At 39.1% G+C, this 26,020-nt stretch overlaps 1 protein-coding gene across 1 annotated transcript; it reads right to left on the bottom strand.

The window, feature by feature from the left end:
- Positions 1-282: 282 nt before the first annotated feature.
- LOC128212442 (coadhesin-like) lies at positions 283-23,755 on the bottom strand. The gene is made up of 20 exons (XM_052917904.1): positions 19,699-23,755; positions 19,284-19,346; positions 18,364-18,549; positions 16,596-16,763; positions 15,455-15,640; positions 15,125-15,203; positions 12,748-12,860; positions 11,099-11,171; positions 10,275-10,381; positions 9,659-9,737; positions 8,928-9,046; positions 8,277-8,459; positions 7,380-7,553; positions 6,804-6,889; positions 5,103-5,191; positions 4,471-4,650; positions 3,792-3,880; positions 2,375-2,402; positions 1,517-1,646; positions 283-520 (listed from the first exon to the last, which is right to left on the bottom strand). Exons 1-20 carry the CDS (start codon positions 19,715-19,717, stop codon positions 356-358), a joined length of 2,316 nt encoding a protein of 771 aa, XP_052773864.1. The 5' UTR covers positions 19,718-23,755; the 3' UTR covers positions 283-355.
- Positions 23,756-26,020: the final 2,265 nt, after the last annotated feature.

Raw genomic sequence — 26,020 nt, 5'->3', positions numbered from 1 at the left:
GAAAGTCACTATTCGGATTCGAGCGAACTTGGGCCACGCTCATTCAATGCATCAAAAAGTCAAAATGCTAAGTTAAATTGCATGTTTGTTTGAAATACTTATGTCGCCTAAGTATAAGGTAAAATTGTATCCAAAAGTTTACGATACAAGTGGCGTCAAAGTTTACTCGTATATTGTACGAGGGTGAATTATGGGAAACTGCGATATATACGGTATACAATTACGCATATGGATTTAATTTGTACATATTTAGGTTAATTATTTAAGCAATAATAATAAACACCCGTTGTATCTTTCTTTGTTGAAAAACAAACAACCACATGAGAAACAACAATGATTTAAGTCGGTGGATATTCTACCCTGCTGCGTTCATCTTCTGGTGTATCCAGTTGATGTAGGAAGTCACGCGCGTGTAGACCCCGGGGCTCATCGAGTCCCCACACCCGGACCCCCAGCTGGTCACACCGGCCAGCTCCCATACTCCATGCTTGTTACAGACCAGCGGGCCACCAGAGTCACCCTACAACGTGCCAATATAAAGAATACATTTGTTGGTGTTAATACAAAGAATATAAATAATGATTTATCATACATTTGGCAATATTAACGAAATTTGGCGATGGAATTGGAGGGAAATGTGTAACATGATTTTGAATAGTAACTGACACTGGATTCATTCGAATATATAATCTTAGAGTTTTAGGCAATAATCAAGTCGATTTTAATGGTGGATACATGATATGGCTTTTCACGTGCGGTGTCTGTTAAGTAAATTTGAAATATGATTTTTACATAAAGTGAAATGATATTCTTTATGATCATTGTACATACAGTAAAACTGCGATCATTTGAACAGGCGATTTATGGAATATTGAAGAGAAGTTTATGATGATAATTTTAATTTCATTGTGAGAAATGTAGATGAGTTATTATGGAGGATAGCTAGATCGGGTGCATATTGTGATTTAACAGTTCCGCTAGACAGACAAGATGCGCCAATTATCCATCCTTGATTTTGCGACACTTAAATCTGTCTTATTCTATAATATGCACTGTCATATTCCAATGTTGCTTGTCTGGATAATGTGTTTTTGTTTGTAAAAAAGAAAACTTTTCTATTCATTCACTTATTATTGGTTTTTATCTCCATTTTTTTTTCTTTTTACATTTTCACATTTAGTATACAGTCTTTGAACATATGAGCGATTTACACAACGCAATACATATTCGGTGCCGAAGTAAACAATCGGAATGACGATTTCAAACATAAAAAGAACAAACATTGTAAGACATTTCGTAATAGACTATAATGAATATAACTATAACTTGGGTCGTTCGACACATCGGATTAATCGAGGGTTAAGCTCGGGCTCCGGGGTCCTCCAGCGATCGCAGTTTTACTGTACACCAAATATGAGTTTCTAAGACTACCAGATAAGTCACACAGCAGTAATGACATCATCGAAATTGTGGACAATGAAAATATATTTTGTCATAAAAGTAGGTATATACTGACCTGGCAAGTGTCCTTACCGCCTCCCTGTATTGCTCCGGCACAGATGTTCGAGTCAAAGATGCTGTTCCAGCCCATCAGATTCTTACAGTAGTAGTTGGAGATCGTGTCCAGGTTCACGTACATCAAGTAACTATAGAGGCACATTAAATCGCACACTGTTTACTTTTTTAAATAAGAATTGCTGCTAAGAAATCGTTTTCTGTTTCAGAAATTGGCAGAATGTAATCATTATATTCCATTTATATTCATACATTATGTCAACTGAAACTTGTTACGCAATATGAGTCGAGTTGAATAAGGAAAAATACAAAGAATTAAATCCAAGCTTATGAAAATTGTAATTAGAAGTAATTACTTTAAAACGATAACCATATCAAAAGCGAGAAATTTGGCTCAACATCAGCTCAATATCTAAATGACGAAGTCGAAATGTTGAGCTGGATGAGGTCAATTAGCTCCGCATTCCGCTCAGCATTCAAAATTTCAAAATCAAAATGTCGACCTGACAGGAACTACAGCTCGAAATTTAGCGACGAATGTCTCGAAAGTCCGAATATCGAACTGAGCTGAATGTCTAGCTGAATGATGAGCAAGTTCGACCGTCAAGCTGACATTTTGAATGTCGAGCTGATTGGTGATTGCTGTTGAATGAGCCAAGTTTCCGCATCAATCTATATGAAGGTACTTTCCCAACAACAACAACAACAACAACAACAACAACAACAACAACAACAACAACAACATCAACAACAACATCAATTACAACAGTCACACCACCACCACTACCAACACCACCACTGAAACTTACAACAATAACAGCAAAGCAACAACAACAATAACAACAACACCATTTCTTACCGAGTGACAGGCGCATTACCGTCTTCATCTGGAAGAAAACCACACATGATACCTTAATATTTAGTCTTATAATAATTATACTATTATTCTTTTTTTATCAAAGTTTTTGTCCTAATGGTAGCAGCAACTCTGTGAACGCTCCTTATCAGCGGCTTACACCAGTCATGATTTTATTGAGACTCTTCATTGAAAGGAATGGTAGGCGCCAAACTGTTAACGCCCCTAATGACCGGCCTACAGCAATCTCGGTTTTATTGAGAAGTTTAGTTGGAAGGAATGGTAGGCGCCAAACAGTTAACGCCCCTAATGACCGGCCTACAGCAGTCTCGGATTTATTGAGAAGTTTAGTTGGAAGGAATGGTAGGCGCAAGACTGTGAACGCCCCTAAAGACCGGCCTACAGCAGTCTCGGTTTTATTGAGAAGTTTAGTTGGAAGGAATGGTAGGCGCAAGACTGTGAACGCCCCTAATGACCGGCCTACAGCAGTCTCGGTTTTATTGAGAAGTTTAGTTGGAAGGAATGGTAGGCGCAAGACTGTGAACGCCCCTAATGACCGGCCTACAGCAGTCTCGGTTTTATTGAGAAGTTTAGTTGGAAGGAATGGTAGGCGCAAGACTGTGAACGCCCCTAATGACCGGCCTACAGCAGTCTCGGTTTTATTGAGAAGTTTAGTTGGAAGGAATGGTAGGCGCAAGACTGTGAACGCCCCTAATGACCGGCCTACAGCAGTCTCGGTTTTATTGAGAAGTTTAGTTGGAAGGAATGGTAGGCGCCAAACTGTTAACGCCCCTAATGACCGGCTTACATAAGTCTTGGTTATATTGTGACTGTTCGCTAACGGGAGTGATAGGTGCAGCACCGTCAACTCCCCTAATATCCTGTTTATATCAGTCTCGGTTCGATTAAAACAGTGGTTGCGCAGCACCGTCAACTCCCCTAATGACCTGTTTATATCAGTCTCGGTTCGATTAAAACAGTGGTTGGGCAGCACCGTCAACTCCCCTAATGACCTGTTTATATCAGTCTCGTTTTTTTTTAAAACAGTGATTGGCGCAGCACCGTCAACTCCCCTAATGACCTGTTTATATCAATCTCGTTTTTTTTAAAACAGTGATTGGCGCAGCACCGTCAACTCCCCTAATGACCTGTTTATATCAGTCTCGGTTTTTTTTAAAACAGTGATTGGCGCAGCATTGTCAACTCCACTATCGCCGGATAAGGCGGTATTCTCATCGATAAATCCGTACCCAGAGTGCAGCGACAGGTCATGTGAATGTGCCATAAACGATATTCAATCAATAATTACTAAGTAGTCATAAAGATTCACATTCAGTGAATCGCTGAAGTCAAATGGACCAGAAAGTTGATAAATACATGATCATTATGGACGAAAATACTAGCTATAAGCCATACCTACCATAATATTCGGCGCCCCAGCCGGAAGCCGTACATTGGTCTGAGGGGAAGCTGTCCTGAGGATGCGGGAGACAAGCCGGTCGGATGTACCTTACACAGATACAACATTATAGGTTGCATACATATACATATGTCATATTATTGTAATACTATTTGGTTGAAAATAACTTTGAAAACGTTGACGGAGCATTCGTTTTTTGCCAGAGTTTGATTGAGAGTTTACTTTCTTAAAATATTTCGACAAGCCTTATCACAAAGCGGCCGTCTGACGGAGCACTATCAAAACATTATTTTGAAAACAGGTTTGTCGAAGTGTTTGATGAAACTAATCACCTTATCAAACTCCGGTAATTAAACGAAGGCGGAGTTCTTTAAGCGACATAGACTTCCCTTTGTTTCATTTAAAATAATTTAGTTAAAGAAAAAATGTCTTTGTTTTAATTCTTCCCTTTAAGCAAACTGTTGCCTTCCGACGTAGCATATATGAAGTTATTTATCACGTGGTATACACACAATGAAACGAAACTCAATGAGGTGCCAAAATCGTAACAGAGAACGTACAAATTTACTGTCTCTCGGTGCAAAATGGCATTGAAACCGTACGATTTTAACTATTTGACTTGAGAGTTTTGCTAAGTTTATTTGCAAACAGTAGTTTTTGCTTCATAGAGTAACCCTACCTTCCAGTTATGTCAAGCTTCTTGCTGAGCTTGATGAGAGCGATGTCGTTCTTCTGGATCTTACCGTTGTGCTGCTCGTGCACGTACACATGCGACACGTGCACCTCGTCACTTCCGTACACGTGGTTCTGATCGTGCAACCCCACCCCAATAGTCCATTGATTTGTCTGCGTACCCAAACTGCAGTGACAGGTCGTATATACTGTTATCATTATTTAGTCATCTTTCTTAATGAACGAGTTGTTAATGAACGAGTTGTTGTAGTTCACAATAATGTTATATGGTTGAAGATATACTGCGCTCTTTTGTGGTGGTCAAGTTGCGACTTGTGTGTACACTTGTTATACATAACAATACACAACTAACCAGTTACCACGAGGTAGCTTAGTTGTTATTAAACGAGATAGCTAGTCGAGGTCACGAGAAAAAAACAACATTTGTTTACACCTGTCACCTCTATATCATTGTACATTTTATTGTAGAAAAAGGAATATTAAAACCGCAAATCGAAATAATATGTGGCAAGCTTTGCCTCTAAAACATTATGTGAAAAGTTTGGGGTTTTCGTACGAGCCATACGAGCGAAAAATGATTGTAAAGTATTAAAAATAGTGATATCCATTGTGTCATACTCCTCGAAGCAATGCGCGGCGGTGACGACCCACTGGTCGGAGATGAGCGTGCCGCCGCAGATATGTTGGTGCCAATAGCGTAAGGAGATCTGAATTTACAACAGGAACAAAAGGGTACGCGTGCGGGTAGATTGGCACGAAACATGTGTAGCGTAACACTACTGTACTCTACGAACTTTATAGAACTCTTTAAGTTATCAACCAATAATGGGTTCAATGTTCATTCTTTATTTTAAAACGTTCTTTCTAAATATAATATTACAGTTCTATATACAATATAACGTTTAAATATCATCCCAAAACCTAACTCAAGTCCAGAAAGGACCCCGGTCCTTTCTTCGTCGCATAGAAAATAATCCAACTTAAATACTATGAATATGAGGCAAATGTGACAGCTTAACAACTCAAAGCGCATTTGTACCATGTCGGCGGTCAACCACTTCCGTATTAATTGACAATCAAATATGCCCTATAATTCCTAAACATTCAGTATGAAGAAAATATCCATTTAATAAACGTTAATTATATCATAAAAATAACCTGAATAATATCATTATGTTACACATGGTGTTTTTTATGTAATGCATATTAGATAGAAATATTTGATCCAACCTTATGGCGCAGAGAATTCTGAATGAACAGGAACAACAGGTTACTCATACACATATGGCTAGTGTGGTACGAATCATGGTGTTTTGCTTTGTAATATATAGTGTTAGGTAGGAATATTTGACCCAATCTTATACCCATGGATAAATCAGTAATGTGGCTTATTTCCCCTGAACTTTTTACTTCAATTATGACGTCATGTTATTCTACGTCATTTTCTAGTTCGACGTGTATTCGTTGGGCTCTTCCTCGCCATCCAGTATACTTTTATGTCGTATATTTAGAAGAATAACGGGATTCAAAGGCACAGTAGTTTGATCACCTCCTGCTTTGGTGCCATATGACTTGTAAAATGTCAAGTTATCTCTTACCGATTTTTTTTATTTATTCTTCATATTTATCAAAGATGCCACTCTTTCCAACGATCTAGCATATTACAACAATGATTTTCTTCACTTTAAAGCTGCACTGTCACAGATATACCATTTTTTGCAACTTTTTTATTTTTTTTTATATTCGAAAGAGCAATGTTTTGCGTAAATATCTGCAAACCAATAAAATAAGATTGCTGACAAAAAATCAGATCGTAGATTTTCATATTTCCGATCGAAAATTAATGTTTTATGGACTAGCGGTTTAAGAAAATGCATTAAACATCAATGTTTGACCTTAAATATAAAAATCTGCGATCTAATTTTTTGTCAGCAGTCTTATATGACTGGTTTCCATGGATTTTTGCAAAAAAAAACTGGCTCGTTCCAAGACAAAAAATAAAAAAAGGTTGTCAAAACGTTCAATCTGTGAGAGAGCAGCTTTAACATTGTCTGAAAATAACGAAATGCCAAAATATAGAGATTTTCTGAAATTGTTAAACTGAAGTAAGCCATAGTTTTTTTTTTGCCAGATCGTTGACAGAGCGTTGTACGAATCTTGAGTGACCCCTTTGTTCAAATTCGTTTTTTAAAATAATAGTTTAGAATTATTTAAGGTTAAATGCCACTGAATGTTTAACAAGTCATATGACACCGACGCCAGGAGGTCATTCCCATCACAATCGCTTATGTGTGCTACCCAGTAGTTTAGCATGGTTACCTGCCAGGGGAACTGCCCATGCTTGGCCAATGTCCCGCCAACGATCTTGGTGTTGGTGTCCGTCACCAGGGTAGTTCCACAAGTGCCTGTGGAAAAAAGAGATATCAGTAATGTTTGGTAAATATAGATATCAGTAATGTTTAGAAATAAGAGATATCGATAAAGTTTAGTGATAAAAGGTAATACATGTAGTAATGTTTAGAAAATAGAGGTATCAGAAATGTTTATAAAATAGAGATATCAGTAGTGCTTAGAAAAAAGGGATATCAGTAATGTTTAGAAATTAGAGATATCAGTAATGTTTAGAAAATAGAGATATCAGTAATGTTTAGAAAAAACAGATACCAGTAATGTTAACAAAAAGAGATATTTTATTGTTTTTAAATGGGAATTATATTAGAGGTCAATTCATACCCTCAGGTTATTTAAAAACTAATGTTTCCAGATAGGAGCACCGACATTGCATATAGAATACTCAAATATCACGACCCAAGAACCAAAAAAGCCTTCCGGAACGCCTTATATAAAATCATATTCATGAAGTTTGGATAAATACAACCACATCTAACAACTCACTTGTGGGACAGGCGGCAAGGTAGCAGGTCTGTGTCTGGCTTGACGCCTCTGGACAATAGCTTCCGCCGTGGGCAGGGACCGGATGGGTGCACGTGCGACTGCGCGTGTGAACGGCCGTCCCGCATGTGGCGCTGCACGAGCTCCAGGTGCCCCATGTTGCCCATCCTCCGTCCACTAGAAGGGAGTTATAATATCTGACATACAGCATTATATCGTTAAAAAGCAGTTATACTTCTTCAGAATTATTTAACTTATAGTAGACTTTCAATAGGCAGCCTATTGCAAGCAAAACCTTCAAAGAAACTCATCATTTCTTACATATAATAAGACTATAACATAGGGTGTGTTGAATCTTATATCACACCTCCAACATGAATGACGTAATGCTATTGGTCCAGGACTGGTCACGAGGTCACCCCATGTTTTCCATATTTGGTCACAAAATTATATGTACTAAAATGGCGTCTATTTTCCGATTCGGGTAAATAAATGAAACATTTCTCATATCTTGATCAGTGTTAACAGGTTGTGGATGTGATATATACGTTACGGGGTTAGTAATTAACCCTATATGGGATAAACGTGGCAAAGAAAGCCGTATCGGGTAAGAGCTTCGTCGGTTAGTAGGTTACCCCGATATGGGATATTCGGGGCTAAGAAAACAATGTTAGGGTTCGAGAGCATAACCTACTATCCCTGTTACTTAAAATAGCTGTATTACTCCCAGAACCCTCTCGTGTATGTTTATATTCATTTACGCGACTGTACCGTTCAAGGAACTACCAAAATGTATCCACAAAGGAGAAGAAAAAATAAATGGTCAGAAAATAATTGCGATCGGGCGCCAAAAAATAGGATAGGTTGGGAAACCGAAAAGATACCAAAGAAAATGCCCACCTGGAGATGGCCCAGTACAGGTGGCCTCATGGCAAGACTGAATGTCCGTAGAACTGCCCTGGCAGAACGTCCCGCCATTTGATGGCCGCGGGGAGTTACAATAGCGCCACCGCGATTTACTTCCGGTACCGCACGTGTGTGAGCAGGCACTGAACGGAAGCCAAACGCCCCATCCGCCATTAACTGTATGTAAAGTATAGTAAGCATCTTAACTCCTATAAACAGGGACACACAAAAAACTGTCTGCTCACGTTAGCGACTGTTAGCGGTAAACAGAAAATAAATGAATAGCCTGAATGATCGATAGGGCTACATTTCGCATATAAATATTGGCCTATAAACTCATTCTCCAGCCCGATTCTTGCAATTTTATGCAAGTTGGGGAATCACGTGACATAAAGGGGTTCTCACATTGATAACCACGGGTCACAACCGATGTAAACATACACGAATGTGACGTTCACTCCTAACTAACTATTTTGACAGCAAAGCTATGAAGATATTTGTTTTAGCCTATAAAAGACTATGCCAAAATATGCTTCTACACATGTGAACTATTTTAGATTTTCGTGTATTTTAATGATGCAATCCTTGGCAAATATTTTAGCGTTGCATCGTTCTACAAACACTCAAATGAGTGGCTTAACCAACCAGGACAGCTAGTCCCGGAACAGGGACAGGCCTCCGTGTGACAGAACCGTGACTGATGGGTATCCCCGTAACATTGACTTCCGGTGGCGCTCGGCGTCGGATGGTCACACACGCGGTATCTGGGGTGAAAAAATATTAAGCAAATAACTGTACGATTTTTGGATGGACGAAGGCAATATTTTGCTTCGAATAAAGACTTTAAACAAAGATAATTTCACTATTTCTTCACCATTTTAAATGAAACATAGCGCAGTTTACGACGATTACGGATTACTTGATTTTAGAGTTAAGTTTTTTAAAACACTTCGAAACACCTTTTCACAACACGGCCGTCTGATGTAGCACTGTCAAAACATTATTTTGTTAACAGGTCTGTCGAAGTGTTTGATGAAACTAATCACCTTATCAAACTTCGGTAATAAAACGAGTGCGGTGCTCTTCAAACGGCATTGACTGCCCTTTGTTTTATTTAAATTGGTGTATTAAAAGGAAAGTTTAATTTAAGTCTTTATTTTCAGCAAAATGTTGCCTTCTGACTTAACATATATGACGTTATTTATCACGTGGTATGCACACACTGTATATGTAACGTCAAAATGTTAATAAGGCCAAAAATAAGACATACCTCTTGTTCCTGCGTTTAAACGGTTTGTTATTATGAATGAAAATATCAATATTTCTAATCGTTGTTTTCTGGAAGGGTCATTTGTTGGTGACGCATACTTCCCTACCTTGTCTGTGTGCCGGAGCCGCACGTCTTGGAACAACTGGTGTAGTAACTCCACAGTCCCCATCCGCCATTTACCACCACTGTACGACAACAATAAGTTTTTGAAATACTTTGTTTGGTACGTGTATATTGGTCAGACTATACTGGTTTATCCGCCCCATATTCCAGTCGGAACACATCGGCCATTATCCAGCAAGTAAGATACCGAAGCTTGTCGGAGATGGCCGAGTTGTAATGACTGGCTCATTTCACCAAACCTGTCCGACTCTTTCAGTGTTGTAGGGTTTTGTTCTCTTGAGACTCCTATGAAGTCCCTTTTCCATTTACAGATGTGCTACCAGATGTCAGGGGTATCTCTTGGAGGTACTTTTAAATACCAGCTTAAGATATTAAACGTAACTCTCTTTTAAATTTAAATAAAAAGCATACTTTTAAAAAGGATGCTCCTAATTTAATTATATATTCACCCATTGATGTCTGTTCAAGCTACAACATTTCTATTTTTAATCGATGGACGAAAATAGAAGCGCAGCGAAATTCAATTTGTTTTAACAGGTGCAGACCATGTATAATTAATTTAAAAATAAAATTCGTTTAATTTTAAATTGGAACGATACCATTGGTCCCCGGACAGGCAGCCGCATAACAGCCATGCGTCTCGAAGTCGTCGCCAACACATTGTTTGCCTCCGTGAGCAGGATGGGGATGGTTACAGTAGCGGAACCTGGAATCCGGATGTTGAATAACGTATGCTCCACTTTTATTTGGTATAGATTATTTGAAACAATATGTCATTTTTAGTCAAACTACGTTTTTCAAATGTTGAATATGATTGAATCGTATTTCCATGGCAACATCTTGGCGTACGCCAATAGACCGTAAAATCAGTTTATATACCACGTGAAAAATTACGTCATAAATGCTACTTCGGAAGGCAACATTTTGCTTAAAATGAAGACTTAAAACAAAAATATATATATCTTTTTCTTCACAAATTTAATCGAAACAAAGTGCAACGGTTTATGCCGCAATTTGATCAGTGTTTCCAAACAAAGGTTTCCACAGGGCTCCAGGGGCGGGGGGGGGGGGGGTGAAAGGTTTTGTCGAAGTGTTTACCGAAACAAGACTCTAAATCAAACTCTGGCCAAGGATCGAAGGCGAGGCCCCATAAGCGGCGTAGACTGCGCCATGTTTCATTTAAAAAGGTGAAGAAATATTAATTTGTTTAAAGTCTTCATTCAAAGCAAATTATTGCAATCCGACATAGCCTTTATGACGCGGTTTAACACGTGGTATCCACACACTGAAAATGGTCGTTTCAACATGGTTTAGCTGCCCTTGACAATATGTTTTTAGGTATCTGGAGGGATAATTATGGATGAGAGTGTGGGTGGGGTATTGGGGGATGGGTGGAAGTGAGAAGGGAGGGGGACACTTGTACCTTGTGTGGGTACCGAGATCACAGGTCCGGGAACACACGGAATAGTCCGTCCACAGGCTCCATCCGCCGTTCACTGAAATACCAAACCATTGAACATGCATTTATAACGTAGTATTTACAATGTGCCACAAAAGATTGGTCGCATTTGCTACTGTGGTCATGATGTATGAACGCAAGTGGACGCGAATAGCTTCTTGAAACCCGCAGGATATTTATTGTATTTATAAAGGTTACAGGGTGAGGAATCACGTGACTTAAAGGGGTTCTCACATGGGTCACCACGGGTCACAACCGATGTAAACAAACAAGTAAGTGACGTTAATTTCTAACTTTGACAGAAAAGATATGAAAATAGCTCACAGCCTATAAAACATATGCTATTTTCATCTTCTACACGTGTGAAATATTTTATATTTGCTTGTATTTTAATTATGTAATCCTTGTCCAGCGTTGTTGCATCGTTCTTCAAAATTCCGTTTTGAGGACAAATTATGTTGTAAACTGTGTTCAATCAGCGTGAACATAATATCCTTACATTCTGGTCATGTGATGACACACCGTACAAACGTTTGTATTGAAATATAAAATATCATAAAAACATTCTTTTTTATGCAAAAAGAACTCTTAGACAGGATATGATTATGGTTTTGTATATGAATTCAATTCGGAATTGCGTATTATAATGTATTTTGTGTAACATATATTGTATATCGTACTTGACTCAGTTTTTTCATGACGTTGTTTATTTCAGACTAAATAACGTCGAAACGCGTTGTAGAAGTGGGAACTTTCTTATCTTTTTAGATATTTATGCATTTCATATTGTATGTTATATTGTACATTGCATTGTAAAGCGTATATTATATTGTATATTATATATTATTACGTGTATTATAAACTTTGTTCCATATTATATTTTATGGTAATGTACTTTGTAGTGTTTCTTGTATTGTATAAAATACTGTATTTTGTATTGTATATAGAATTGTTTATAGTATTGTACATTGTATTGTTTATTGTATTATATATTGTATTGTATATTGTATTGTATATTGTATTGTATATTGTATTGTATTGTATATATGTTTATTGTATTGTATTGTGTTTTGTATTGTATGTTGTATTTTTTCTTGTATTGTATTGTATATATGTTTATTGTATTGCATATTGTATTGTTTTAAGTATTCTAAATTGAACTGCATACTGTAATGCATATTGTATTGTATATTGTATTGTGTATATGTTTGTTGAATTGTATATATTATTGTACATTGTATTGAATAATATATTGTATTGTTTATTGTTTGTTGTACTGTATATTGTATTGTATTTTGTATCTTATATAGTATTGTACATTGTATTGCATATTTTTTGTATATAGTATTGTATATTGTTTGTTGTATTGTATATTATATTGTATTGTATTGTATTTTGTATTGTATATAGTATTGAACATTGTTTTGTACATTGTATTGTACCTTGTATTGTATAGTGTATATTGTATTGTACATTGCAGTTTTTATTGTATTATTTATTGTATTTTTTGTGTTGTATATAGTAGTGTACGTTGTCATGTACGTGTATGGTATTTGCATTGTATAATATATTGTATTGTATATTGTTGTATTCATAACCAAACTAAAACTTACCAGGACAGTTGGAGCCCACACAGGGGCAGGCCTCGGTGTGACACAACTGGGTGAGCACGGAATTTCCGCTACAGCCGTGGCCGCCATTCGCCGGATTCGGGCTGTTGCACAGTCTTGAAAAGAATAAAATAATTACTTAGGTGGTGCGAGTCAGGTGATATCCAATACGTTTACCTAATTTGTTTGGGGTTGCAAGTCAATATATTTAGACATTTACCTGTGAATGGTTTAGTAGTGCGAGTCAAATGATATCGTCGACGTTATTCTGTCACTCGTTTGTTGGTACGAGTTACATGCTATATGCGACATTAATCTGTGACTGATTTGGTGGTACAGGTTTAATGATATCTTCGACGTTAATCTGTGACTGGTTTGGTGGTGCTAGTGGAATGATATCTTCGACTTTTACCTCTGACTGGCTCGTGGTGCGAGTGAAATGGTGACTTCGACGTTAAACAGTGACTGGTTTGGTGGTGCTAGTGGAATGATATCTTCGACTTTTGCCTGTGACTGGCTCGTGGTGCGAGTGAAATGATATCTTCGATGTTAAACAGTGACTTGTTTGGTGGTGCTAGTGGAATGATATCTTCGACCTTTACTTGTGACTGGCTCGTGGTGCGAGTGGAATGATATCTTCGACTTTTGCCTGTGACTGGCTCGTGGTGCGAGTGAAATGATATCTACGACGTTAAACAGTGACTGGTTTGGTGGTGCTATTGGAATGATATCTTCGACTTTTACCTGTGACTGGCTCGTGGTGCGAGTAAAATGATATCTTCGACGTTAAACAGTGACTGGTTTGGTGGTGCTAGTTAAATGGTATCTGTGATGTTTACATGTGGTTGGTTTGGTGGTGCGAGTTAAATGATATCTGTGATGTTTACCTGTGACTGGTTTGGTGGTGCGAGTTTAATGATATATGGGACGTCTACCTGTAACTAGTTTGGTGGTGCTAGTGGAATGATATCTTCGACTTTACCCTGTGACTGGCTCGTGGTGCGAGTGGAATGATATCTTCGACTTTTACCTGTGACTGGCTCGTTGTGCGAGTGAAATGATATCTTCGACGTTAAACAGTGACTGGTTTTGTGGTGCTAGTTAAATGGTATCTGTGATGTTAGCCTGTGACTGGTTTGGTGGTGCTAGTTAAATGGTATCTGTGATGTTAGCCTGTGACTGGTTTGGTGGTGCGAGTTAAATGATATCTGTGATGTTTACCTGTGACTGGTTTGGTGGTGCGAGTTTAATGATATCTGCGACGTCTTACTGTAACTAGTTTGGTGGTGCGAGTGAAATGATATCGTTGATGTGTACATGTACATTGAAACAGTGACTTGTTTGGTGGTGCTAGTAAAATGATATCTTCGAAGTTAAACAGTGACTGGTTTGAGGGTGCTAGTGAAATGAGATCTTGGACGTTTACCTGTGACTGGTTTGGTGGTGCGAGTGAAATGATATGTACGACGTTTACCTGTGACTGGTTTGGTGGTACGAGTGAAATAATATCTTCGATGTTAAACAGTGACTGGTTAAGTGGTGCTAGTGAAATGATATCTTCGACATTTACCTGTGACTGGTTTGGTGGTGCGAGTGAAATGATATCTTCGATGTTTATCTGTGGCTGGTTTGGTGCAGCGAGTGAAATGATATCTTCGACGTGTACCTGTGGATGGTTTGGTGGTGCGAGTGAAATGATACCTTCGTTGTTTACCTGTTGGTGGTTTGGTGGTGTGAGTTAAATGATATCTTCGTTGTTTACCTGTGGGTGGTTTGGTGGTGTGAGTAAAATGATATCTGCGACGTTTACCTTCGGCTGGTTTGGTGGTGCGAGTGAAATGATATCTGTGATGTTTACCTGTGGCTGGTTTGGTGGTGCGAGTTAAATGATATATTCGTTGTTTACCTGTGGGTGGTTTGGTGGTGTGAGTAAAATCATATCTGCGACGTTTACCTTCGGCTGGTTTGGTGGTGCGAGTGAAATGATATCTTCGACGTTTACCTGTTGCTGGTTTGGTGGTGCGAGTTAAATGATATCTGTTCGTTACCTGTTTGTTGGTGCAAGTCTAATGATATTTGCGGCATCTACCTGTAACTGGTTTGTTGGTGCGAGTTAAATGATATCGTTGATGTGTACATGTAACTGGTTTGGTGGTGCGAGTTAAATGATATTTGCGACGTTTACCTGTGACTGGTTTGGTGGTAGGAGTGAAATGATATCTGCGAGGTTTACCTGTGACTGGTTTGGTGGTACGAGTGGTGAAATGATATCTTCGACGTTAACCAGTGACTCGCTTGTTGGTGCGATTGAAACGATAACCACGGCGTTTACATGTGACAGGTTTGGTGGTGCGAATAAGATTATATCCAAGACATTTACCTGTGACTGGTTTGGTAGCCGCCTCCACAGGAATGCGAGCACGTTGAGAATGACGACCACTGGCCCCACTCTCCGTCAACTTCAAAGCGGCGTAAAAGCACAGATGAAACATTAGTTTTCATTGATCATGACAAGCATTGTACGTTGTTAAGCCTTCATAAGCATATTCATTGTTCATTTTAACTTTGTCTTACATCAAAATAAGATTGCATTTCAATTGGTTTATTCGAATGACGAAGTTTTGCAAGTTAAAGATGAACATTCACATATAAACCTTTATAATATCAGAACATATATCGACGGGATCAATAAAGTTCACTTATAACTCACTCGGATTCCAGTGTCCGGCACATTCCTGGGTAAAGCATGAGCGAGTCTGGTAGCTGACGCCCGGGCACTGGGCACCGCCGTCCTGGGGCCGGGGACTGTTACAGTAGCGGTAGCGGGCACTCTGTCCCGTCCCGCACGTCTCCGAGCACGCCTGGTAGGCCGTCCACATTCCCCATCCACCATTTACTGCACATAAATTTCCGGAAATCAGTCTTAGCCTTAAGCAACAGACGGTTTTCTGGAGTTGTCCGGTTAGCGAAGTTTTAAGCGCACTAGCTTATCTAAGACCCGGGTTCGATTCCCGGCTTTAGCGCATGTGAGTTTGGTTTGTGGTTACCAAGACGGACAAGTGGGTTTCCTCCGGGTACTGTGGTTTCCCTCACAACACAACACCACACGTAACATCATGCCAACGAGAGTGAAATATAATGTTGTTATATAGATGACCTGTTTCACGATCATTGTAGAATACAACTTGGAACTATAAAACAGAAGTATTTGATATAATAGGTTATTAGCACTGTGATTTTATCCGGGTTGTGTGTGTGTGTGTGGGGGGGGGGGGGGGGGTATGTGCGACTCTTGTGGATTTTTAAAGATTATGATTTTCCGATGATCTTCTCGAGTGAAATCAAAATCTTGAAAAAAACAGGAGGGAGTCAACTACGACATTCTTCATTAAAACGCAGTACCATTAACCATTTAGAACATATATGACAGTACAGGTTTAAATCACTTTAAAGACACATGATTTCACAATAGACGTTAATTTGTTGGCGAACTAATTCGTTTATTTCGCCATGTTAACATCGCGCAATGATATCTGTTATGATGTGACGTCATCAGAATGCCATAAGCCATAAGGCTGTATTGGACTGAAGTGGGACAAGGACTATCATATCATTCGGTATGTTTGTTTGTGGATGTACATATGTGAAACATTTAATAGAATTATATCATGACGTCAATACCAGTCAGAGATAGTGAATTGTCACATTAAAGTTAAACAGGTGAATAGTACAGAAAAAAATCTATACGTTTCGGCTGTAATTGATATGACTGTCAGTGAATGTGTTTAAACTGCTACATAAAGTATTAATTGCAAAGAAACAAAAGACCTAAGTGGATGATGAAAACCAACCCGGGCATCCTCTTTCATGACAGGGGCGCGACTCATGCTGTGGTCCCGAACAATACGCTCCCCCGTGGGCCGGGGAAGGGTTGTTGCAATAACGCCATCTGTCCTGACTTCCGGAGCCACACGAGTGCGAACATGTGGTGTATGACGTCCACAGGCTCCACCCACCGTCTATTCCGTTTGCAGAAATAAAATAGTTTATTGGGTAAGTGTGTGTATACCACGTGATAAAATACGTCATATATGCTACGGCGGAAGGCAGCTTTTATCTTAGAATGAAGACTTAAAACAAAGATATCTTTTCTTTTACTACACCATTTTAAATAAAACAAAGGGAAATCTACACCGCTTAAAGAGCCCCGCCTTCGTTTTATTACTGGAGTTTGATAAGGTGATTAGTTTCATCAAACACTTCGACAAACCTGTTTCCAAAATAATGTTTTCACAGTGCTCCGTCAGACGGCCGTATTGTGAAACGGTTTGTCGAAGTGTTTTAAAAAAAACTACACTCTCAATCAAACTCTGGTAAAATATCGAAGGCGGGGCTCCTTAAGCGACGTAGACTGCGCTATGTTTCATTTAAAATGATGAAGAAATAGTGAAGTTATCTTTGTTTCAAGTCTTCATTCAAAGAAAGATGTTGCCTTCCGTTGTAGCATTTATGACGCAATTTATCACGCGGTATACACACACTGTGGTTTGAGCATACAGTTTGTCATTTCGAAATATGCTTGGGGTCTCGTTTCATCGATATAGTAGGTTTGACTCGATGCTCGTTATAACGAGATTGGTTGTAAAGACATTAAAACGAGATACTTCATCGGTAAAAGAAGGTTTTTTACTAACTCTCTATAACGAGATAATACAGTATTTGTGAAACACTACTTGTACGGCTGCTGGGTTCTAACTTACTCGTATTAACGAGATAAAAGAGAGTTTTTGAAACACTACCTGTACGGTTGTAAGGTTCTAAATAACTCTTTATAGCGAGATAAAATAGAGTTTGTGAAACATTTCTTGTAAGGTTATAAGTTTCTTACTGACACGTTATATCGAAATAATACAGTATTTGTGAAACACTACTTGTACGGTTGTAAGGTTCCAACTGACCTGCTATAACGAGATAAAAGAGAGTTTTTGAGACACTGCTTGTACGGTTGTAGGGTTTTAACTAACTCGTTATAGCGAGATAAAATAGAGTTTGTTAAACACTGCAAAACTTCTTCCAAGATTGTAAGGTTCTAACTAACTCGTTAAAGTGAGATAAAAGAGAGTTTGTGCAAAGTTACTTGTACGGTTGTAAGACTCTAACTAACTCGTTGTAACGAGATGAAAGAGAGTTTGTATAAAATTTCTTGTAAGGTTGTAAGGTTCTAAGTAACTCGTTTAAACAAGATAAAATAAAATGTGTAAATCACTACTTGTACGGTTGTTAGGCTCCAACTAACTCATTTTAACAAGATAAATAGAGTTCGTGTGACACAAATTGTACGGTTAAAAGGTTCTAACTTACTCTTTATAGCGAGATAAAATAGAGTTTGTGTAACACTACTTGTACAGGTACATGTACACGTGGCCTCCTTGTGCACTACGTCATCCAGATATGTGTACATTTTACATATATGATGTAATGCGCTGTACACAGCGATATCAATTCTATGTCGATTGACCAAGTTTTGCAAGTTAAAGTTAAAGATGAACATTCACATATAAACCTTTATAATATCAGAACATATATCGACGGGATCAATAAAGTTCACTTATAACTCACTCGAAATCAAGTGTCCGGCACATTCCTGGGTAAAGCATGAGCGAGTCTGGTAGCTGACGCCCGGGCACTGGGCACCGCCGTCCTGGGGCCGGGGACTGTTACAGTAGCGGTAGCGGGCACTCTGTCCCGTCCCGCACGTCTCCGTGCACGCCTGGTAGGCCGTCCACATTCCCCATCCACCATTTACTGCACATAAATTTCCGGAAATCAGTCTTAGCCTTACGCAACAGACGGTTTTCTGGAGTTGTCCGGTTAGCGAAGTTTTAAGCGCACTAGCTTATCTAAGACCCGGGTTCGATTCCCGGCTTTAGCGCATGTGAGTTTGGTTTGTGGTTACCAAGACGGACAAGTGGGTTTTCTCCGGGTACTGTGGTTTCCCTCACAACACAACACCACACGTAACATCATGCCAACGAGAGTGAAATATAATGTTGTTATATACCTGTTTCACGATCATAACTCGTTTAAACAAGATAAAATAAAATGTGTAAATCACTACTTGTACGGTTGTTAGGCTCCAACTAACTCATTATAACAAGCTAAATAGAGTTCGTGTGACACAAATTGTACGGTTAAAAGGTTCTAACTTACTCTTTATAGCGAGATAAAATAGAGTTTGTGTAACACTACTTGTACAGGTACATGTACACGTGGCCTCCTTGTGCACTACGTCATCCAGATATGTGTATATTTTACATATATGATGTAATGCGCTGTACACAGCGATATCAATTCTATGTAAGTTTTTTTACCTTTGTCTTTTTTTCTTGCAATTTCATCATCTGGTGTCTAGTTCCTTTTAACCAATTAGCAAAACATACTGAATGACACCGCATACCGTTGTATGACAATTCATATGAAATTTGTCAACACAATATGAACGACGTGGTTCTATGTACATGTATGAATTAAAGTCTTACCTTGATGGTGAATGGCAAAGACCGATGACAACAGACTAGCCAGAACTACCCACAAGAGCATGCCTGTCAAAACTAAACTCTTCGATATTCGTCCAATATGAATTTATGAAATTAACATTTATTTTAATTGTTCGTCTTTATAATATTTTGGAATAGTATTATAGTTACATAATACCTGTATCTTTTAATAAGTTGTCTTTGTTACTAATATTCATTTAAGTAACAAATTAACGATCGTTTGGGGGGGGGGGGGGTTAAAATATCAATTTAAAGTTTAAACTATAACCAGATTCGTGATCTGTTGAAAAAAAGCCATATGGTACGAATTCATATTTAGGAAAGAATGCTTTAAAAAACAAGCCGGTCCAAAATTTATTGTAAGAACAACACGAAGAGTATGAATCGGAAATCTTACCAGTGTGAATAATAGCCATATTGCCACAACAGCACTTCGTCGACACGATACCGATTAATTTTTGTGAGTGTATATGAGCAAGAAAAAAACGAAGTCCGATTTCACATGATATCTGTGTTTCCTAATTTACAAAGACGGAACCACTTTTCTGTTCACTATCTTTAAAATCATGATAGAACTTTTGCCAAATGCAAACACTGTGGTGTAAGATGAACTTAAAGTACTTGACCACGATAAGGCATATATTGGCACAATTTAATACAATGTTACATAACAAATACTAGACGAATGTTGATGCAACGGCGGAATGGGTTTTATTGAATGTTAATGTATATTTATTGATGTTCACATGAGGGAACTCACGAGTTGAATAACTAACAGTAAAGTTTTTGTAAAGTTGTAACATAGCAACCTTACTTTGTGAACATCCCTAGATAGTCAAACAGTTAAGCTGTTGTAAAGTTGTTACATGTAAACATTCCGAAAAAACACGAAATTATCCGAACTCTGACGCATTCATCACACGACGAAAGAGCGATACTTCGTCTCCGGGATGCGCTATTACGGGGACAAAATAAGACAAAACCATCGCATTCAACCGGCACTGCGGGGCCACATGTAAGTTAAAAACACGGCCCATTTACCCGGCTATACCCGGTATACCCCCGGGCCATGGTTACAATTGACTGGTGCATTATAACAACCATCGCCACTACCAACAACAAAAACCCTAATGCAAGATTTACACATGGGTATGAAACATGGGGCGGAATGATGTTCGGATGATTGTAAAGAAAACATACATACTACCGATAAAATTCAGTGTCTAGTCAATTCGGTCTGGATAATCAGTTTAAATTAAATTGATCGATTATTTTCATGTTTTGGCACTGTATCAAATAAAGAAACTGTTGTTCAGAATTCGCCCGTATACTTTTTAAGGCTTACTTACAACCACAGCGTATAATTCATATATCGTTTTCATAGAAAGATTTAAAATATTTATTACATAACGAACTCGAATAACTGGCTACCAGCCAAACTGAAAACAAAGCGAATAGTTGTTTAATTTCTCTTATTCAAACATAAATAAAACTTATCAATATGTACCTCCCCATTGGAACAAACATATCTTCCTACAGACCTGACGTCCTGGCAGCGTTAAATCAGTTATAGTTCGATGACAAGAATAACGATCGTAATGATAGAAGAATGAGCGGAGTGATCGTAGCTAAAGTGCCCTTTTCATTAATTAGATTTAAATTTAGGTCATCTTACAGACCTAAAGTACAACCTCATTGGTTGACACCTTGCCGAGAGAAAATCTGACGCCCGCGAAAGTTGTATTTTTTAATGATTGAGCGTAGTACCTATCTGTTATTTCATTGCCTGGTCATGTAGGATGTATTCTAAATGAGTATTAACAACGCATGCATATATAAGTCCGACATTATACTTACGGTGAAAAGATGGGTCATGTGTGGTTCTTTATCTCTTTGAGACGTCTAGTTCCCACGACTTAGAATGTCGTCGCTACAACTTACCATCATGTTCCCACGATTAAGGTATCCCTTTGAGAACAAGTCAGTTAGTCGTGGCCACAAAATAACTTAGTTGTGGCCATGATATATTTAAGTCGTTGGATAAAGAAAGAGTAAGTTGAGTCCATGACATACTAAATCGTTGGAACGAGACAGAATCACACATGTCACCTCTATGCCACCGTACAAAGCATTGCTATGTGCTAAGTATAGGATAGATTACGAGTAGCCGTTTGATATGGAATTTATCAGCGAGCTATCCGATTTAGACAACAGAAAGTTTATTGCTTGTTTCTCAGTCCGATACCATACATTTGAATGAGAAAAATGTCAGGAAAGCACAGGAAACAAATATTTCTGTAGTATTAAGAACGTCCTTGTAACATAAGTAGGTGCACGATTTGCACGAGATTTACCAGTTGAAATATCCGACAGAAAAAACAGTTGTGTGTGGGATTTATCAAACACTTTTGCAGGCCTATGATTGGCCGGCTGGAGGTAGCTGTTGTCTAAATGTAGTATGAAGTGTTGAGTTAAACGATTTAATATTAGCTCTATTACGAAGACAACTGTTAGCTGTTATGAATCACTATTGAGTCCGTTTTCGGTGAAAAAAACAGATCTGCTGTCCTTTTTTGACAAATCAAGAGAAAGTTTCCCTGTAGAGTCTTGAACACACAACCTTTTGATAAAGAGGCAGAAACTTTAACCATCATACCACTCTTTTTATGTTTAGTGATGAATGTCGTCGACACGTTTCACTGTAATAAGCAATTAACTTTGCTTCTCTAGACAAGGGCATTTCAAAAATCATGCATAAGTTACTTGACTTCCTAAAGAAATATTGGTCGAGTTGATAAGCGCCTCGACGATATGGTCAAAAGCGATGACACTAAAAACAATAACTAAGCATTTAAAAACGCTACACTATTATTCAGCACAAATAAACATTCGTTTAAACACTTGTTTGATATCTCAACGCATTTCTTAGGTGACATTTGAATTCGGCCCCGTATGAAAATGTTCTTTTATTTTTTTTTAACATCATTCCGCCCCATATTTCATACCCATGTGTAAATCTTGGAAATATGGCCATAGATTATCAAAAGAGCGATTTCAAATATTATTTAAGGATCACGCTTCATTCATCATTCAGGGACCAAACTATATATTTCGCTTTGCACTTCTGTATTAAGAAAAAAATATATGTGATTTTATATTACTTATAAATTTGAATACAGTACTTTATTTACAGGATGAAATTATTGTAATTTATAATCATCATATTAATTTGAGTTGTGTTTGTCGATGAAATGTTGAATACATGTATAATTGTGTTGAATTACATGAGAAAAGTATGATAGTGATAGTGTGATTGTATGTTTTGTATGTTGCTTAATATGTAAGTAAGTATATGTGTTTTTGTAATACTTTTTGTGTGAAGACCATGCTGAAATAAGTAGTATGTCTTTAATGATTGTACACTTACTATGTAACCTTCGTTAAATAAAGTTATTATTATAGGTATTTAATTTTATAAAGAAAGAAGCTTTACTTACAAGACTCTGTGTGTTAACGCATATTCAAACAAAGACTGAGACAAATGAAAGTAAAACGTGATGGTTTTGAGATTGATACATTTCCTAGAATTAACCACCGTGCAGTGGCACGCGCTCGCGCCGGGCACCGGGGACGCCGCCGTGCCGAAGGAAAACAGGAGCAAGATATTGGACCAAGTGCAAAGACAAAGTGGCATGCTATGGGACAATACACAGGAACACAATTGCAAAAACTGGAACCAAGTGCAGGGATGCAGTGGCATACTACGGGCAAACTCTCAGGAGCACAGCAGCAAGATAGATATGAGACCATTCGCAGTAGTTTGCTATGGGACCAAGCGCAGGGAGCGCAGGGACACGGAATCAGTACCATGATATGGAACAAATCGAATAAGTATGCTATTGGACCAATTACAGGGACGCAGTAGTATTTTAAAAGACCAAGCGCAGGGACGCATACTTATGTAATTAGATTGATCGGCAACACAGTAGCATGATATGGGACCTACCACAGGGACGCAGTAGCATGCTATGGGACTATTCGCAAGGATGCAGTAGCAAGATATGAGACCAAGCGTAAGGACGCAGTGGAGGCTACGCGAAAATTCGCAGAGTCACAGTAGCAAGATATGGGACCAAACGCTGGGACAAAGTGGCATGCTACGGGAAAATTCGCAGAAGCACAGTAGAAATATATGGGACCAAGCGAATGGACAAAGAAGCATACTACGGGAAAATACCGATGAACACAGTAGTAAGATATGGGACCAATCGCAGTAGTTTGCAATGGGACCAAGAGTAGGGAGCGCATGGACGCGGACGCAGTACCATAATATGGTGGGACAAATCGCAGAAACGAATATGTTTGGACCAATAACAGGGACGCAGTAGTGAGTAGTAGAGACTAAGAAGCATTATATTAGACCTAGAGCAGAGACGCAGTAGCATGATATTAGACCTAGCGCAGAGACGCAGTAGCATGATATTGGACCTCGCATAGAGACGCAGTAACATGATATTAGACCTCGCACAGAGACGTAGTAGCATGAAATTGGACCTCGCACAGAAACGTAGTAGCATGAAATTGGACCTCGCAAAGAGACGTAGAAGCATGAAATTGGACCTCGCAAAGAGACGTAGTAGCATGAAATTGGACCTCGCAAAGAGACGTAGAAGCATGAAATTGGACCTCGCACAGAAACGTAGTAGCATGAAATTGGACCTCGCAAAGAGACGTAGAAGCATGAAATTGGACCTCGCACAGAAACGTAGTAGCATGAAATTGGACCTCGCAAAGAGACGTAGAAGCATGAAATTGGACCTCGCACAGAAACGTAGTAGCATGAAATTGGACCTCGCACAGAAACGTAGAAGCATGAAATTGGACCTCGCACAGAAACGTAGTACCATGAAATTGGACCTCGCAAAGAGACGTAGTAGCATGAAATTGAACCTCGCACAGAAACGTAGTAGCATGAAACTTAACCTCGCACATAGACGTAGTAGCATGAAATTGAACCTCGCACAGAAACGTAGTAGCATGAAATTGGACCTCGCACAGAGACGTAGATGCATGAAATTGGACCTCGCACAGAAACGTAGTAGCATGAAATTGGACCTCGCACAGAAACGTAGAAGCATGAAATTGGACCTCGCAAAGAGACGTAGAATCATGATATTGGACCTCGCAAAGAGACGTAGAAGCATGAAATTGGACCTCGCACAGAGACGTAGTAGCATGAAATTGGACTTCGCACAGAGACGTAGAATCATGATATTGGACCTCGCAAAGAGACGTAGAAGCATGAAATTGGACCTCGCACATAGACGTAGTAGCATGAAATTGGACCTCGCACAGAGACGTAGAAGCATGAAATTGGACCTCGCACAGAGACGTAGTAGCATGTAATTGGACCTCGCACAGAGACGTAGAAGCATGAAATTGGACCTCTCACAGAGACGTAGTAGCATGAAATTGGACCTCGCACAGAAACGTAGTAGCATGAAATTGGACCTCGCACAGAGACGTAGAAGCATGAAATTGGACATCGCACAGAGACGTAGAAGCATGAAATTGGACCTCGCACAGAGACGTAGTAGCATGAAATTGGACCTCGCACAGAGACGTAGATGCATGAAATTGGACCTCGCACAGAGACGTAGTAGAATGAAATTGGACCTCGCACAGAGACGTAGTAGCATGAAATTGGACCTCGCACAGAGACGTAGTAGCATGAAATTGGACCTCGCACAGAGACGTAGAAGCATGAAATTGGACCTCGCACAGAGACGTAGAAGCATGAAATTGGACCTCGCACATAGACGTATAAGCATGAAAATGGACCTCGCAAAGAGACGTAGAAGCATGAAATTGGACCTCGCACAGAAACGTAGTAGCATGAAATTTGACCTCGCACAGAGACGTAGAAGCATGAAATTGGACCTCGCACAAAGACGTAGAATCATGAAATTGGACCTCGCACAGAGACGTAGTAGCATGAAATTGGACCTCGTACAGAGACGTAGAAGCATGAAATTGGACCTCGCACAGAGACGTAGTAGCATGAAATTGGACCTCGCACAGAAACGTAGTAGCATGAAATTGGACCTCGCACAGAGACGTAGAAGCATGAAATTGGACCTCGCACAGAGACGTAGAAGCATGAAATTGGACCTCGCACAGAGACGTAGTAGAATGAAATTTGACCTCGCACAGAGACGTAGAAGCATGAAATTGGACCTCGCAAAGAGACGTAGAAACATGTAATTGGACTTCGCACAGTGACGTAGTAGCATGAAATTGAACCTCGCACAGAGACGTAGATGCATGAAATTGGACCTCGCACAGAGACGTAGTAGAATGAAATTGGACCTCGCACAGAGACGTAGTAGCATGAAATTGGACCTCGAACAGAAACATAGTAGCATGAAATTGGACCACGCACAGAGACGTAGAGGCATGAAATTGGACCTCGCACAGAGACGTAGAAGCATGAAATTGGACCTCGCACATAGACGTATAAGCATGAAATTGGACCTCGCAAAGAGACGTAGAAGCATGAAATTGGACCTCGCACAGAAATGTAGTAGCATGAAATTGGACCTCGCACAGAGACGTAGAAGCATGAAATTGAACCTCGCACAAAGACGTAGAATCATGAAATTGGACCTCGCACAGAGATGTAGAAGCATGAAATTGGACCTCGCAAAGAGACGTAGAAG

This window comes from Mya arenaria, chromosome 12 (genome assembly GCF_026914265.1).
Source record: "Mya arenaria isolate MELC-2E11 chromosome 12, ASM2691426v1".
Classification (NCBI taxonomy): Eukaryota; Metazoa; Mollusca; class Bivalvia; order Myida; family Myidae; genus Mya; species Mya arenaria.
This window is presented reverse-complemented; position numbering and strand designations above follow the sequence as displayed.

What these genes read in the sequence shown, in the direction of transcription:
- LOC128212442 (XM_052917904.1), bottom strand. An exon ending in GGCTCCGGCACACAGACAAG is followed by an intron (nt 9,047 to 9,658) that starts GTAGGGAAGTAT and finishes TTTTCACCCCAG; the next exon opens with ATACCGCGTGTGTGACCATC. An exon ending in TTCCGGGACTAGCTGTCCTG is followed by an intron (nt 8,460 to 8,927) that starts GTTGGTTAAGCC and finishes CTTTACATACAG; the next exon opens with TTAATGGCGGATGGGGCGTT.